The sequence below is a fragment of the Sceloporus occidentalis genome, unplaced genomic scaffold (assembly GCF_023333645.1).
Source record: "Sceloporus occidentalis isolate IW3139 unplaced genomic scaffold, rSceOcc1.0.p SCAF_59, whole genome shotgun sequence".
Classification (NCBI taxonomy): Eukaryota; Metazoa; Chordata; class Lepidosauria; order Squamata; family Phrynosomatidae; genus Sceloporus; species Sceloporus occidentalis.
In genome coordinates this window covers 5531620-5547763 of record NW_028317039.1, presented here as the reverse complement: position 1 = coordinate 5547763, position 16144 = coordinate 5531620, and the positions used below count along the sequence as shown (strand labels likewise).

At 38.5% G+C, this 16144-nt stretch overlaps 1 protein-coding gene across 1 annotated transcript in view; it reads right to left on the bottom strand.

The window, feature by feature from the left end:
- Nucleotides 1-276: 276 nt before the first annotated feature.
- Nucleotides 277-16144, bottom strand: part of LOC149287585 (neuropilin-2-like) — a 56436-nt gene continuing 40568 nt past the window's right edge. The window contains exons 14-17 of the mRNA XM_089492771.1: nucleotides 11060-11325; nucleotides 8144-8240; nucleotides 4762-4806; nucleotides 277-566 (exon numbers count right to left, since the gene is read on the bottom strand). Of these exons, the coding sequence (XP_089348897.1) occupies nucleotides 277-566; nucleotides 4762-4806; nucleotides 8144-8240; nucleotides 11060-11325 (698 nt within the window). The remainder of the gene's footprint in view (nucleotides 567-4761; nucleotides 4807-8143; nucleotides 8241-11059; nucleotides 11326-16144) is intronic.

Below are 16144 nucleotides of genomic sequence, written 5' to 3'. Positions count from 1 at the left end.
CTGGGGAAAAAATTATCATATGAAAAACAGAAAAACAAGTCTTTGAAAAAATAAAAGCGCATTCAGGGTTTAAGAGGCATCAAACCATCTTCTCAAATGTTTCCCAAGATGCAGCATTAGAGTTTAGAGACAGTCAAGAAGGGAGGCCAAGTGTCTAACAGTTCAAAAGTATGCAGACCGCAGTGTCCTTGGGACATAAGGGGCAGGAGGATAAAAGTGCAAATTCAGCCAACGTTCTGCTGTCTGTTAAGTCTAGATCCTGTGTCCGTTTCACCCTCAACACCGCGAGCTGTGGTCGCGATCATCTTGTTCTAGTTTTATAGTTAAGGTGGGTTCCACTGCCAAGGGTGTCCCGTTGGCGTAGTGTGAGGTTTTGTAGGTGATGGCGGGGTCGCTCTTCTTGGCCGCATAGCGGAAGCGGTGGTAGTGGAGCACCAAGGCCAGCGCGACGGAGACCAGCACCAGAACAGCGCCTCCTGCTGCCATAACGTAATACCAGTAGACTGGGATGGGCTGCACTGACACCGTGTCCACTGTGGGCTCGCTCCCTGGTAGAAGGGTGCCCCCTGGTGGAGAGACACAGAAGAGTGTTTCTAGGTGGGATGTAGGCTGACTAGAATCATAATAAATCACACATGCTTTTATAAATATTTTTTAAAATAAAACTATCCCATTTAGTTATTTAAATGTAAAATTATTGGCTTCTATAAAAACAAGTGGGATAAAACCATGATTTTCTTTATATCTAGAATATACAGACCTACAGTTTTTGTTCCTTAAGACTGTATGTAGAAGAATGGGATTGCATCATATTTTTTTAATATGCTATCTTCAATCTACATGTCTACAGCCACAAACACTACAGATGTAAGGAGAATCTACATCATGGAAAATGTACTCAGGAGCGACTAGTGCAGAACAGTTTAGCTATTATATAGTATAGTATTATATAGTATCATTTCATAACGTTCATGAATAACTCAAATAAATAATGTGAAACTTTGTTTCTTTTGTCCTAACAAGCATTTCCATAATGTTTCGGCAGTAAAGGGTTAAACTAACCATAGACCAGAGCCATCAAGAGCTTCAAAATCTAAGATAGAAGTTTATCATGGGGTAGCAATTAATGGTATACATGAGCTAACACCACTAATGGGCCTGTATTGTGTGATCACCCTTCAGGCACACAGACAGAAAGACTGTAAGTCAGCTACTGTTAATAGTGCTATTATTGTGTTAGGATAGGCGGACATAAACAAACAGTTGTGACTTTGAAACCAATAACATCAAAAGACTATTTGGACTCGACCTTAACTTTACAACTGCCAGAAAACTGGATACAGAACAATACAACTTTAAACATAGATAAAGACAATAAGCTGGGGTTGGCTGCTATTCTGCATTCTTCCTTCTTGGTGTGAAAACACAACAAACTATACAGAACTTTTCGTAATGGAGGGGGACGTATATTTGGAAAAAGAAAACGTATACACGTGGAAGTAAATCAAAACTAAAAAAGTTGACTAGATTTGTACCGTAAAAAAAAGATAAGGAAAGTAAAACATGTCACATTCATCAGAAAGATCAGGAACTCTCTGGAAAGCTTCTCACCCTGGCTGGCCTTGGCAACAGTCTTTACTTATATGGAACTGGAAACAGCAAGTTAAAATTCTTGGAGGTGTATGAAATACCACAAAGCCCAGGCTGGACCTTGAAGAAATATACAGTTTCCAATAACACAGGGTCAGCCAAAATCACTTATCGTGTAGATTTGTCTATATATTGCTTGCTCAGCAAAGCTGTTAGCCTGCCTAATTTATCAATTTAACCAGAACAGGCAATTCACTATTTTCCCCAAGGGTAAGTCACCCTCCCGGTTACTATTCATGCTAGAGACTGCAAGAATAAAATTCCGATAGAAGGTAGTATACCACCATCAGAACAGTAGAGTATTATCTTGAATGTGCTTTTTTTTTTGTTTTGTTTTAGCAGCATCAGAATACCCTCTTCCAGATTCAAATGTTCTTTCAATATGAATAAGTAGGATGAGAAATCCTTCAAGAGCTAAGAAAAACCCAGCATACAGTAAGAAACCGGCAGGGTATTTCACATGTACCAAAGCAGTATTCAAGCTATGGCTAAAGTAACTGGGGACCTATGGCTACTAAAACCTTTCATACGGGCATTTAATTTTTGTTTTAGTGATCTTCAAAGACATCTCCTTTACAGCTTATTTAAAATTCAATCAACATGGGCATAAGCAGAAAATGCCCTTATCTAATGTCTTTGGAAGACAAAGATTTGTAGTGTTGCATTTACCTTTGAGCATAGACTCTGTAGGGTTAAAGACTACACATCACATTAATAATAAGTGGATTGCAAGAAAGGGAGACCCATATTCCAGCGAATACAGTATTCTAACTATATTCATGTTAAGAATATATACTACATTGGTAATTGGTTAAATGTGACATTTTATTCATTTTCTCTTATATGAAGCGGGACTTTTGGTATTGTTAGTAACTTAACATCCATGGGTTCTTTTAAGAAACAATGTTTTTTTGGCATAGTTTACAAATCATATTTACATGAGGGAGTGGAAAACGCTAGGAATGTATCAAGTAGTTATGGTACAGAGCCAGCACACGCAAAGGAGTGGCGACCACATCAGACACACAGCTAGAAACACTAAACATAGGGTTAGAATTATTTACAAAGATAGTCCCAGAAATGGGATTGGAATAATTAAAATATTTTTATGCTTGAAACATTCACAAAGATCTGTGTGTTCTACTAGCACCATAACAAATTAGCCTCTCCTAAAAGTTATTTATACAACTCGACGCTGCACAAATAAGACTATTACAAGTAGCAACGCCACAATTGTCAGCGATCTTCAATCTAGTATTAGAGAATGAGTGTTTTCAACTAATAATGTGATTATTTGAAAACAAATAACCTACAACGGGATGTTGTCCACCACTGGGCATAGCTATTGCTGTGTTTGTACTGGAACTGGGTTTAGGTTCAGAGAAGTGATCAAATAAATATCAAGGAAAAATCTCATCAGCCTAAAAAGAATGAGCCTAAAAGAATGCAGCTTGGAGCAAGCAGAGCTACAAAGAGCTACGGTATTGCCAAATAAGATGCCAGGGCATAGGAATTATTCCTTGCCTCTTACACAAGAGCAGGGCTGGGCAGTACAAAACACTATGAAACGGTTGTTACAACTCAGTCAATATGACTAGGTAAGGATGACGGGGTTGTATTCAAACAGTAGCCACGCTGCATGTTGGGCTACAAGTAGACAGAAGACAGAAAAGATATTGAACACTTAAAAAGTGTAAATACAAAGCAGCTAAACACAAGCTGTTCCTATCTCACCATCTATACTGCAAAGATCTGGGCTTACAACTGTGTACACATAGCTTAACAACATACCGAAATACATGCAACTAGCGTTGGGATCATCCACCACAGTGACTGTGACTGTGGAAGAATCGAGGGGCTGCTATTTAATCGTGTATGGATCACATTGAGTGGCTGTGATGTAGTAGCCACAATTACTAGTTCCTGAAAACCATCATTAAAAGAGCTCCATAAAATATGCATCGTAGTTAAATGTGAATAGGTCATTAAACAGTTTGTGAGCATAACCCGTGAATGTAGAGAGGAGATTAGATTTATTGCGATGAGATGTCAGAGAGGTGTCACTTTGGTAATGTTCCAATATTATTTCGTGACAGCTCTAGCTAATGATGAGTAACCTTCGGAGAATATCATAGGTGTTTAGTAGAAAAGCTCACAGCAATTTAAGTATAAATTTTACTCTCTGACAAACCCCACTGTTTCGGATGAAGCCGCTATTAACCTGCTGCTGGTTGACGGTGAGCTTTTTCAGCGTTCAGCTGCTGGACACGGCTATTAATTGAGAAACTCCTACCAGGTTGAATTTATTAGTTGGGTCAAATTGGACTTGGTTCAGATGAGTAAATTGCTAGTAGTATAGTGAAATCTATTTGACACAACACAGACTTGGGTTAAAAGCCCTGTGCATTTATGTGTTCTACATGGTTAACATTCTCAACAAGTATGAGGATATCCAAAGGAACACGAGCACATATGGGACACATCACTAAATAAACATACAGCGAGCTGAGAGTTACTCAACACAAAGCCCCACACAACAACACAACAGTGCGACAACCAAAGCATTGATAAGAGGGGATATTACAATGTAAATAAGTCTCTATTAGACCCACTTTGCCTAAATTTGTGGATGGCAATAATAACATAAAATAACTGTTGTAAATCTTCCATTAAAAGGTAGAGATTTAAACGATTAGCTCATCTATTACATTGCCATTATCACTGAGATAGGGATGCAATCCTAAAATCAACTTACTGTCTATCAGACATTATTGATAATTTAGCTTTTACTGCCATACGGATTTTAGGTCAGCAAGGATGAAGGCTCCTTTGTGTCTGTAACTGACTATATTTATATTTATTATACCCAGTGCCAAAGACACAGATAAGGTACCAGGCAATAAGCATTCATGCCTATGTTTTCAAAGACAACAGTCCAGGGTCAATTGTGTCCCTTCTGTTTGGTTCATCTGAATTGATATTTTCTTACAAGCTCTAAATGCCTCTGGCCGTAATGTGATTAACAGTGTTTTACTTTGTTTTACACTAATAAAGAAAAAATTACATTTAGAGAAGACAAATCTATTTACAACTATATATTTATGAGCTTACCTGGGGAATATTCTTTGTTCTGTCCTGGAAAAGCTGTTATCGGTTCTAAACAAAGAAAAAAGAAAACATATTCTGTTTTTAGAAATATGTTTACAAGGATGGGATTACTCAAGAGACACGGGATCCTTCTTACATTTCCAAGCACAAGTGAATAGTGATTTTAGATGTTTCATTACTTCTGCTATGATGTAATTGTTTACAATACACCAGTGAAATCTGTAATTTCGTTTTCTCTACTTTTGTTGGTATCAAAGGGTAATTTTACCTTTAAATGTAAAAAAACCCAAAATAAACTGTATCATCTGTTGGGGCCATTTAAATAAAGCAGGTGTGTTTTTTATATGAAAATATAATCATTTTTATATAATCAGAAAATTAACCTGATCTATGTGATGACATCACAGCATTTTTTTTAAGGTTGTAAAAAATGTCATTTGGAATTATGGTCCACACAGGTGAACCACACAGAGCTTTCTACATGTTAAATAAGTAACAGAGGAATTTCTACATCCTATAAAAAAAAGGTTTGACACAATCCTATGAAAAGCAGGGTTGCCTTAAAGGCTCCAAGATGCCATTGGTGAAAATGCAGACCACAATTTACATTGTATCCTGTGCAATAACAGAGCATTTAATATGGGGTAATAGGTAAGGTGCAAATTTTAAACAGGGTTTCGAAAATTTGACCTTAAACTGGTTGGAGGCAATCAGATTTTTAGTACAACGCTCGCTTAATGTTTATGGGTGGCCAAACCTACTTTATTCTATTATATTGCCTTATCGACAGACATATTGTGCCCTACACTACACTGTGTTAATTTCACATGCAATCAACAATTTCCCATGGGAATCATTATACTTCATTTATTATGCAACGTCAGTGCCGGGCTGTTGTGAAATAGATGGGTATTGATTGGCTGCATCATTAACCGTTCGGAGAATTTGTCGTAAAACGTTACATGGAATCTCACTGTTGACTGAGATTAATCTTTCTGTGGAATAGAACAATTACAACCTTATAAAGACTATCACTGTTTAAATAAGCTATTCTGTAAGCTGCTGGATCAAAATGTTTTGATCGAGTCTTTAAAAAACATAGAACACCAGATGCCATCAATTCAACCTATAAACGAAGGCTGGATAGCATTGTCCCTTTTTTTTTTTTGGTAAAGTGTGGTGGGAGATACAATTCAAACAACAGCTTGAAGACAAATTTGATCACGTCTTGAATTTTTTGAGTTCTAAGATGGGATAGTAAAAGATTGAGGAGCTAGCCGAAGAGTTGTTAACCACTCTGACACTCAAAGAGTTAACACAAACCCCCTGTACTGCTTTGCAAACCTCATTAAAATTCAGTTTAACTCATGGACGGGATCAATGGACATTCAATTGAGCTTTCCCTACTGAAGTTACAATTATTCCAACAAAATGTAATTTTCTGGTCCAGATCTCCCAAATCCCCACTTATCTGAGTCAGTGGATCTTGAGAACTAATTAATAGGAAAAATATCATAAAGACACAAAATAAATCCTAAAACTAATTTTGTGTTGAACTGCTGTAGAGATTTGTAAGAAGCAGTCTGACATTAAAAATCAATATCATTTAAAGGGAGTCCATCATTGATTGAGCAATATGTTTAAGCATATTGTATATTTTAATACATACATTCCTACTGGAGTTATGGAATCAAATGTCCCTACATCAATCATTATAAACACCGTCCTTCAATGAGCTACCACATATTTTGCCATTTTGCAACGACTTTAATAGAGATCTACTGAAAAGAAGTGAAAAGTGCTAGTATGTGATACCCTTAACTTAAATTTAGTGGCATAAAATCAACTCGTTAGACAAATTTATAGCGGAACCCAGGAAAAAAACGAATTTGCATATCAGTATGGCTAACAGCATCATGGTAAGAGTGAAATATCTCCAGAATTATCATTTTTGTTGGCAGTCCTGCTGTACACACCTGTTCTAAATACCCTGCCAACAGCACGGGTTTTTATAGGAGAGTCTGTTATTTATTACATAAATGGATAGAGCAACGTTGTCACTTTACAATAGTGTTAACAAAAGGAGCCACTATTGCTTATGTGTAAAAAAACTGTAAACATGTTCACCGCTTAACAAATTCTTTGGAATTATCCCTGCGGCCAGGGGTAAGGCTGGTGGTTTTGTTTCACAGATCCCTCGATATAGAATACAACCAAATAGAATAAATATTTTAGCCGTAAGCTCAGAGTGCTCTGTAACATACTAAATAATGGTAATTGATAAACTGGCCTTCTACGATTCTATAGGTGAAGTCTGTCTGTCCCAGTCTACCTAAGCTACAAACATCTGTAGACATTCATATACCAGCCATTGATGTATAAGAACAATATAGTGATTTATCACCTTTCAGCTTTTACATTTGCTTTGCACATTAAGATCCCCCCTGAGAGATGTTTTTTTCTCCGATACTCAAACACAGAGTTAGAGCTCTATAATTCTCATGTGAGGCTCATGCCATACAGAGCCATCTAAAAGCAATCCCTACAGTGATTTTGCCTGACACTGTATAATTCCAGCTATATAACTCGTACGATAAAACAACGTAGGTAAAAAGCATAATCCTTTCCATTCCGAGATCCCACGACGAGTACACCCAGTCTTTGCGAGTCTATCAATATGTTAACTCGTTGTCCTCCATAGAGCATTACTGTGTTTGTTGCCTTGTTGTATTATGAAAGACCTTTCGGCAAGCAAAGGTTGGAAATTGTTTCCCTGAACCCATCAATCTGTCCATGCATATAATGTCGAGTGTCAGCTTGTGTGTGCCCCCTGAGGCAGGTTGCTTTATAAAAAGGTGAGCATGGTTGGAAGTTAATGATGATACGCTGACATTTTTCAATATCTTGTTTGTTCCTGGCCTAATGATGCGTTTTCTTCACCCACTCCACAGCTCGTCCCTAGATACTTCACGTACTAACTCAGATTCTGCCGTAACCTCTCTGTTGAACTTGACGCTCCGTGGAGGCTTTTAAAGACCTATGTCTATTTACAGGCCCCACGTTGATTGTAAAGTTTGGATTATGTTCTCACTTTGAAAGGAAATTTGATTTCAGGAAAGGGTTGTATTTTTTTTGCCCTGCTTGAAAGAACTGTGATACTTCAGACTTTAGAGACAAGACACTATACCCTTTAAATACAAGATACTAGATTATTAACGGAAAACAGCCGATAACAGCAGACAAGCGCCGCTATAGCCACATAGGTGTTGGTGTCCTTTTTCAGACATTATATGCTGGATCAGACCAAGAAGATCAATAGGCATCACCCTCTAAACAGCTACATGTGCAGTTATCGTATGTAAAACACAGTCAGAACATCACTTACCCATACAGTGCTCCATGGGTATGTCTGTAGCTATGCGAATGTCATCCACGGCGATTTCTCCAGACTGCCCTTTTCCAACAATTCCCTCAACGACAATCTTCAGGAAAAGAGCAAACAAAACAAAGTGATTGATGAGACCTATAAATGCAAAGCTCCATAAACGTAGTCTAATATCAACACTACCATGCGACCAACTACTGCTGCTGCTTGAATAATTAATTAATTTAAGCAATGGAATAAATATTTGTCGATTACAGATACACATTGTCTTCAAACATTGTTTTCGTGTGTAAAATCAGTCTTTGCTTCTTAAGAAAACGGTTACTTTGTTTCCGAACGTTCTGTTACTATTGCCTGGGAGCCGATGTCTATTATGATTGCAATCAGAGAAGGGAGGCATTTGTTTTAATAGCCAGGGGGGCACATATTGGCCTGAAGACCCTTGCTTGCCATGACTATGTATCTGTTTATTCACCCACATGCCTATACATCCTGCCAGTCAACCAAACCACAGAGTTCCTTTGTAGCGAACTCATTTTACCTTCGTTTTTGAAACACCGATCAATTTTCCTTTCTGTGCTAAATACGGATTACAGAAGACACTTCTCGTCCCAATATAATACGTGACTGCGGCTTGGCTCAGGGTCAGTGTACTGGCTGTTTTGTGAAATAGAGTCCTACAGGCATTGACTATCTACATAATTCATATTCCAAATCCAGTTTGAGCGTGTGTATAGTGTGTCCGTGTTGCTAGTAGCTACCATTAAATGCATAAAGGCAGCTTACTGAATACTAGCTACGAGCCCCTCTGGCGGGAGCGATGCTAAAGAGTTAAAAAAAATTCCAAATATAATTCATTTCTTTCTAATGCCGAGGAGTACAGCCTGTTTCTTATGTAATCAATGAAGTCTTCTCTGGCTCTCAAAGCAGCAAGTCGAGGAAAGCAACATGATTTTTGTTCAGCTTTTTAATACATTTTCCAGATCATCTTTTCTAGAGCTATGTAAGACAGAACTGTACCTAGATGCATTTAGTTAGAATGAATGACTTTTGTACCCAGAATCTTTGCCCTATGAAATATTTCACCTGTACACCTGCTTGGAGCGTCCGATCGGGTATGGGGCGGAATAAATGCCTTACTATTCTAAATATAACATGGAACTCTGGAGCATATATTTTGCAATTCCATCAGAAATGTTGCCTCTACAGCTGAATAAACATGAAATCAATCACAAGGACAAGAAGCTGTAACAGATGCGGGGCCTTTTAAACAGATTGTAATCATCCCATGCGTGTCAGGGGCTTATTAACACCTCGCTTTTCTCTTGTTACCTATAGACGCAGTCACATGTCATGCCGAGTACATTTTGTGGCAGCTCTTTGCACCTTATTATCACCAGATCTTTGCTTTCCCTTATGTGTCGATACTTCTCAGAAAAATGATGTCAGCTGATCAACTCTATGTGAATGTACGGGACGGATCAGGAAGTAATCTATGGGCTAATTGCTCTTGCACTTCAAACTAGTTTTTTTTTTCTTAAACGCACCATTATTCCCCAAAGTCCACTCCAACACTCGTTTGTAATATCTAGTCCTAAAATATATATTTGAACGCGCAGAAGAGGCTGATGCCTCAATGTACAGCGAGAACGGCTTTATACAAAGCATCAGCATCGTATCGCAGAAAATCAGCTCTTCCGACACGCTAGCTATTATTCATGTATTTTTCAAAGGACGGCCGACTTTATTCCGTTAACGCTGACTGTTTGCGGTGATGTGTCATTTCCGTTAGATTACAATCAAACTTGAAACACCGAGCTGATACCTACATGTCTAAACTACAGGGAGTGCTTCACATTTTATTTCCTCAGCAAGACAAGTCTTCAGCATTCTGCAGAAGACATCAAAAACTAACATCATCTACGGAGCCAAGTGCTGCCATAGATCAGTGCTTTTTGAATAACAAGCTGCGTACCGTTTAGTTGCTATAACAACACATGAAACAGAATGAAAACAACCCGGCCTAACCAAACTCTCTGATGGGAGTTATCCAGATTCTCCTGTAATATTAAAATAAACATTCTAAATCCTCTTAATGCAAATCTCTTATTGCATTTCTGCCAGAACTGTCCCCTTAATTCAAATCTCCTGGAAGTTGGATGCTTTTTTTCTGATCTGCCGGTGTCAGACTATTATATTCATGATATACACACATAACACAGAGTATCTGGAACTGGAGATTCAATAGAATTGTGTGTATCAGATATAAATCACCCTTTCAGTAAATAATACAATGAATTGTCACAAGTATTGGGAAAAGCACGTATTTGAAACCAAAGTATGGGAAGATATCATGTACACAGCTGCACCGGTGATAAAAACAGACATCATCAAGCCAAGTTAAAAACCACAGATTACAGTAATAAAACATATGCTGCAAGGAACCAAGATTATTAACCATTTAATAACCACCGTTTTCTGGTCTGGGGAAAATGCAAGTTTAAAAACCTTGGGAATCTACCCTGCGCAAAAGAAAATATGAAAGCCCTGCTTTAAATACCCACTGAATGTGATCTATTTTATCTGAGATTTTTGAAAATTGCAGAAGCCGGTGCAGCGGAAAGTGTTAAAATCCTGAAATATAGCTCAGTAGCAGCATTTGAGTAGGATATTGCAAAAAGTTGTGAAAAACTACCATATTCTTCAGTTTAGATACAATGCATCAGGGCCATCACTAACATGTAGGCAAACCAGGGGTGCCATGTAGATAAGGGGCACCGCCATGCATCAACCTGTGTTAGCAAGTGAATACAGGAAGGAATGATAAAGACAGTTATTTTAGGACTCTAGAATCTGTCCCATTGTAAAGGCCAGGTAACTGTTACCTACTGCAGTTATACCCGATTCCCATTTTACCTGGTAATCTCCTTCATAGCCGTGTAAGATGATTCTGCCTTCTCGCCAGTCGCTTGCTTGCTCTTCTTTGATCTTCCACAGCAACTTATTTTCTTGGCTGGATTTCCTTAGAATCTGCAGAGTTCCACCGCTAGTTCCCGATGCCCTATACTGAAACACCATGCAGTGAACACTTCTGGGCAGGTATATTTTGGGGCTCAGTAAACGTGCATGTTGACCTTCAATTCTCCCACCACTGGGCAGTCTTAGATAATTTTTGCTGTAACCTAAAAAAAGAATAAAATGTAAAAAAAAAAAAAAAAAAAAAAGGTATTCATTCAGATACAGTATCTTACACCACTGAGCTTGCAATATATTGCTCTCCATCTGGTACCGTTTAAGGTTGTGACCCTTAGCTGTCTGTAAAGATGCAACCCCTGGAGTTTGAACACGGTTTTGAGGTCACGCATATTTGGCAGACAAAAAAAAACAACAATTTCTAAAAAATTAAGTCTGATTTGAAAAGAAAAAAACTTTTCAAGTTGCACAGTGGAGAGAAAAACTATATTGTTGATCACTGCTCCCCAAGTCAACAAATTCTTATAATACTACTGCAAGAGAAATATTGTTTCATGTACTTGAAACACATAATGTATGTCCTTTAAAGGTCACAATATTTCTTTTTTCGTACGATCTGGCTTGAAGAATACCCAAAAAACCTCCACTAATTCACAAACTTTTAAAATAATCACAGCTGTTTCTTTTTGTCTTGAACTCCTGTTGTCTTTCATCAAAGAGTAAGACCACCCTGAACCCATGGCATCTCTCTCGAGCCTGTCTTTAAAAAGTGAGTAATACAGTTTCCAAAGAATTTTTAGCCAACGGAAAAAATACATAATTGGAAAGAGAATAAACAATGGGCAAAAGCCTTTACTATTAGAGAATATTATTTAACTTTTCCGCAAGGTGCATTTATTTAGGGCAGGATAGGGCAGACTTTTTTCCCAGTTTGAGTTGAACATACAGCCACCTTACCAAGAGATGCAGAGGTGGTGTACAAGAACGTCTCGTCTTATAAATACGAATAGAGGTTTGAGGGTATATTGAAGCATTTTGAGGTACACGGGGGTTGGTAAAATGTAGGGCTGCAACTAACGATTATTTTCATAATCGATTAGTTGGCCGATTATTTTTTCGATTAATCGATTAATCGGATAAAAAAAATGAATTTACATTTTTCATTTATTTAAAATAATTTAATAAACAAATGATGTTAAATACAAACGCAGAATAAAAAAAAAAACTGATAAAATGCATTTCTTGTCTTTATTTCCCAACCAGCCCCCCCAATTTATGCACATTTGAGCACAGGCTTGCCACGCTGCCTCCCAGACATGCCACGCTGCCTCCCACATATACCACTCCACTCTGCCTCCCACATATGCCACTCCACGCTGCCTCCCACATATGCCACTCCACGCTGCCTCCCACATATGCCACTCCACGCTGTCTCCCACATATGCCACTCCACGCTGCCTCCCACATATACCACTCCACGCTGCCTCCCACATATACCACTCCACGCTGCCTCCCACATATGCCACTCCACGCTGCCTCCCACATATGCCACTCCACGCTGCCTCCCACATATGCCACTCCACGCTGCCTCCCACATATGCCACTCCACGCTGCCTCCCACATATACCACTCCACGCTGCCTCCCACATATACCACTCCACGCTGCCTCCCACATGTGCCACTCCACGCTGCCTCCCACATATACCACTCCACGCTGCCTCCCACATATGCCACGCTGCCTCCCACATATGCCACTCCACGCTGCCTCTCACATATTCCACTGTGCCTGATACGCCTTATACCCCCTGATACACCACTCCATCCTCCCCAGACATGCCACACTGCCTCCCAGACATGCCACGCTGCCCTCCCCACATATGCCTTATACCCCCAGATATGTCTCTCCATCCTCCCCAGATATGCCTTATACCCCCAGATATCTCATAGTCCCCTCAGAGTCACAGACCTGTTCGCATCACACTGACACCATACTTTTATAAATAAGTACTGGGTTAATCTTCACTGCCCCCAGGATTTAGATTCCCCTTAGTTTGCCCCCCTTTACCTCTAACTGCGCCTTAAGTTAACTTTATTAAATTAACCCTCAGTCCTCATCATTAAATTAACACTAAACACCCCATTAACCATAACTACCCCTAAATTAACTCTAAATACCCCATCAAACACAACTACTCTAAATTAACCCTAAACACCCCATTAACCACAGCATCCCCTAAATTAACCCTAAAGACCCCCATCAACCACAACAGCCCCTAAATTAACCCTAAACACCCTATTAACCACAACTGCCTCAAATTAACCCTAAACACCCCATTAACCATAGCTGCCCCTAAACACCCCATTAACCATAGCTGCCCCTAAACACCCCATTAACCATAACTGCCCCTAAATTAACCCTAAACACCCCATTAACCATAGCTGCCCCTAAACACCCCATTAACCATAGCTGCCCCTAAACACCCCATTAACCATAACTGCCCCTAAATTAACCCTAAACACCCCATTAACCATAGCTGCCCCTAAACACCCCATTAACCATAGCTGCCCCTAAACACCCCATTAACCATAACTTCCCCTAAATTAACCCTAAACACCCCATTAACCATAACTGCCCCTAAATTAACCCCCACCTCCCCTAACTTTCAGCAGCCCAAATATTAATTTTATACTTACAGTTAGATGAGTGTCACAGCCATGTGGTTCTGGCCTTCTGGGAGAAGGAAGGGGGCGGGGCCAGTTGTCACAGTGATTACAGGGAGGGACTGGTAAGTAGGAGCTGCTGGTGTGAGTCACTGAAACGGTTTATATAATGAGGGGTATTTTTCAGAGCGTTTGCTCTGAAAAAACCCTCATTTTATAATCGATAAAAATCGATTCAACTAATCGATAATGAAATTCGTTGGCAACGATTTTCATTATCGATTATTATCGATTTTATCGATTAGTTGTTGCAGCCCTAGTAAAATGTATACTTATTTCCCAAGTTACCCAGCTACAAATTGCTATGTATTCCATTGCTTTGTGGCAGACAATCAGATCTCCTGCCTGTCCTCCAGCATCAAACGTGACCACACTCTACACATGAAAAGGCACAGTTTTCATAAATGAGAACAGCTTCTACGAAGAGGCAGAAATCCTGCGAGCCCCCACATCCAAAATGTCAACTAAACCAAAATTAGAACAACACACGCAATAACACAGTTCATCGATTAGAATAATACTAAACCAAGACCTTAACAAAGGGCAAAGTACAATTACAGCAAAAGGCTAAAGTCATGTAATCCACCACGTGCATGTCCTGTATAGTCTATGGCAACTCAATGCATTAACCATAACATGGGACTGGCATAAGAACCAAGTATCCCCAGATGGCAGATTTCACTAAAGTATTCTCTGACAAAGGTACACAGGAGGTTACGAAAATGACTGGCAATTATAATTTCTCGGGGGGAAGGAAATGAAAAGCAAAATCCAGCATAGGTTATAAAAATAGGTCTTTTCCTCTATGCAGAAGGCTCATTATATTAATTAAACATTATTAGTCTGATGGAGAGGGGCAGGCAATGATTTCTACTGGGACTATTGGTTAAGTATAATTTATTTTGCTGTAGGGTTTTAAACATTAACTCTTTGTGATGATGCACAAGTTCATTTTCCAGTCTGATCTATAATTAGTAAAATGTTTATCTGATTTATATATTTCAATGCATAATACAACCATGGAGATGGAACATTGTATATACACACAGAGATATCTGTAACTATATAACACAATATATATTTAAAAGGAACTCTAAGATAATAAATGACCATCTGCCAAAACTTAGATGTAGAAAAAATAAGACTAATTAAAGGTAAAAATAACATACTAGTTAGATTTCATAATAGCTGAAATAATTGCTTAAATGTAAAAGTAGCTAAAACGTGATACAGCCCAAAGTAAAGAGTAATGTTCTGTTATGTTGCCTATTTCAATCATATCAGATATTATGATCAGGATACAATAGGTAAGATGGCATTAGGAAAGGAGGTCCCTGCCTCATAAAGCTTACAATCTAATTCTACCATAGATTTTCACGCTGCTGTTTGTATTACTACCTTGATTTGTTCAGTTGATCACAGTCTGGAAACCACAGCCTTAAGCTAAGAATTTGAAGAGTATTGCACATAAGTTGTTCTACTGACGGTAATGCTTGGCCAATCGTTGGGAGAGGGTGCTATAAATTAGTATTAAGGATGTTATAAAAACATTTGCCTTTTTTTAACATGGCAAATGTCACTGAGCTAGCTCATGGCAGAGCTGACATATTTATATTCTGCAGAGGGGTCGGTTGCATTCCTAACAGCTGGAAGAAGAAATTCAAAACCTGCTCTGATCTGGAAGTCTCTAATTAAAATAGGTCATGTTGGGAGGGAACTAGACCTTTCACTAATTCAGCCTTCAGTTGTGTCCTCACAGTTAATACATGAGATTTTCAGGATTTTTATACATCATGCTCCTGTAAATGAGGAAGCACTGTGGGAAACTGAAACATACTGAAAATCGCTATATCATTATGTGCTATTTTTGAGCTTGTTAGCCCAACAAGTGCCAAAAAACTATGCATTGATATTACAGATATTATTCTTTTTTGTTTTTCAATTTTGGTCGCTATATTGTTGTCATTGTTACATATATTACCCCCCCTAGAAAAAAAACAAAAAACTGGCAGGGCTGTATGACATTATTGTAAAAGTAAAACAGTATGCTAAAAAAAACCTTCCTAGCTGTTAGGTTAAGACACCAAAACAAGCACATCACAACAGTTTCTATACACAGAATATTTTATAAAAAGGAAAAAAAAGTATTAGTATTTTATTTTATGACTTGATCAATGTAAAGATTCTCCAGCAATGTACTTAATTTATTAATCAATGACATTCTCAGTAGCACTTTCTAAGAAAAATCTTCATACCAAGAACAGAATTCAATCGGTGATCAATATTTAATTATATATATATATATAT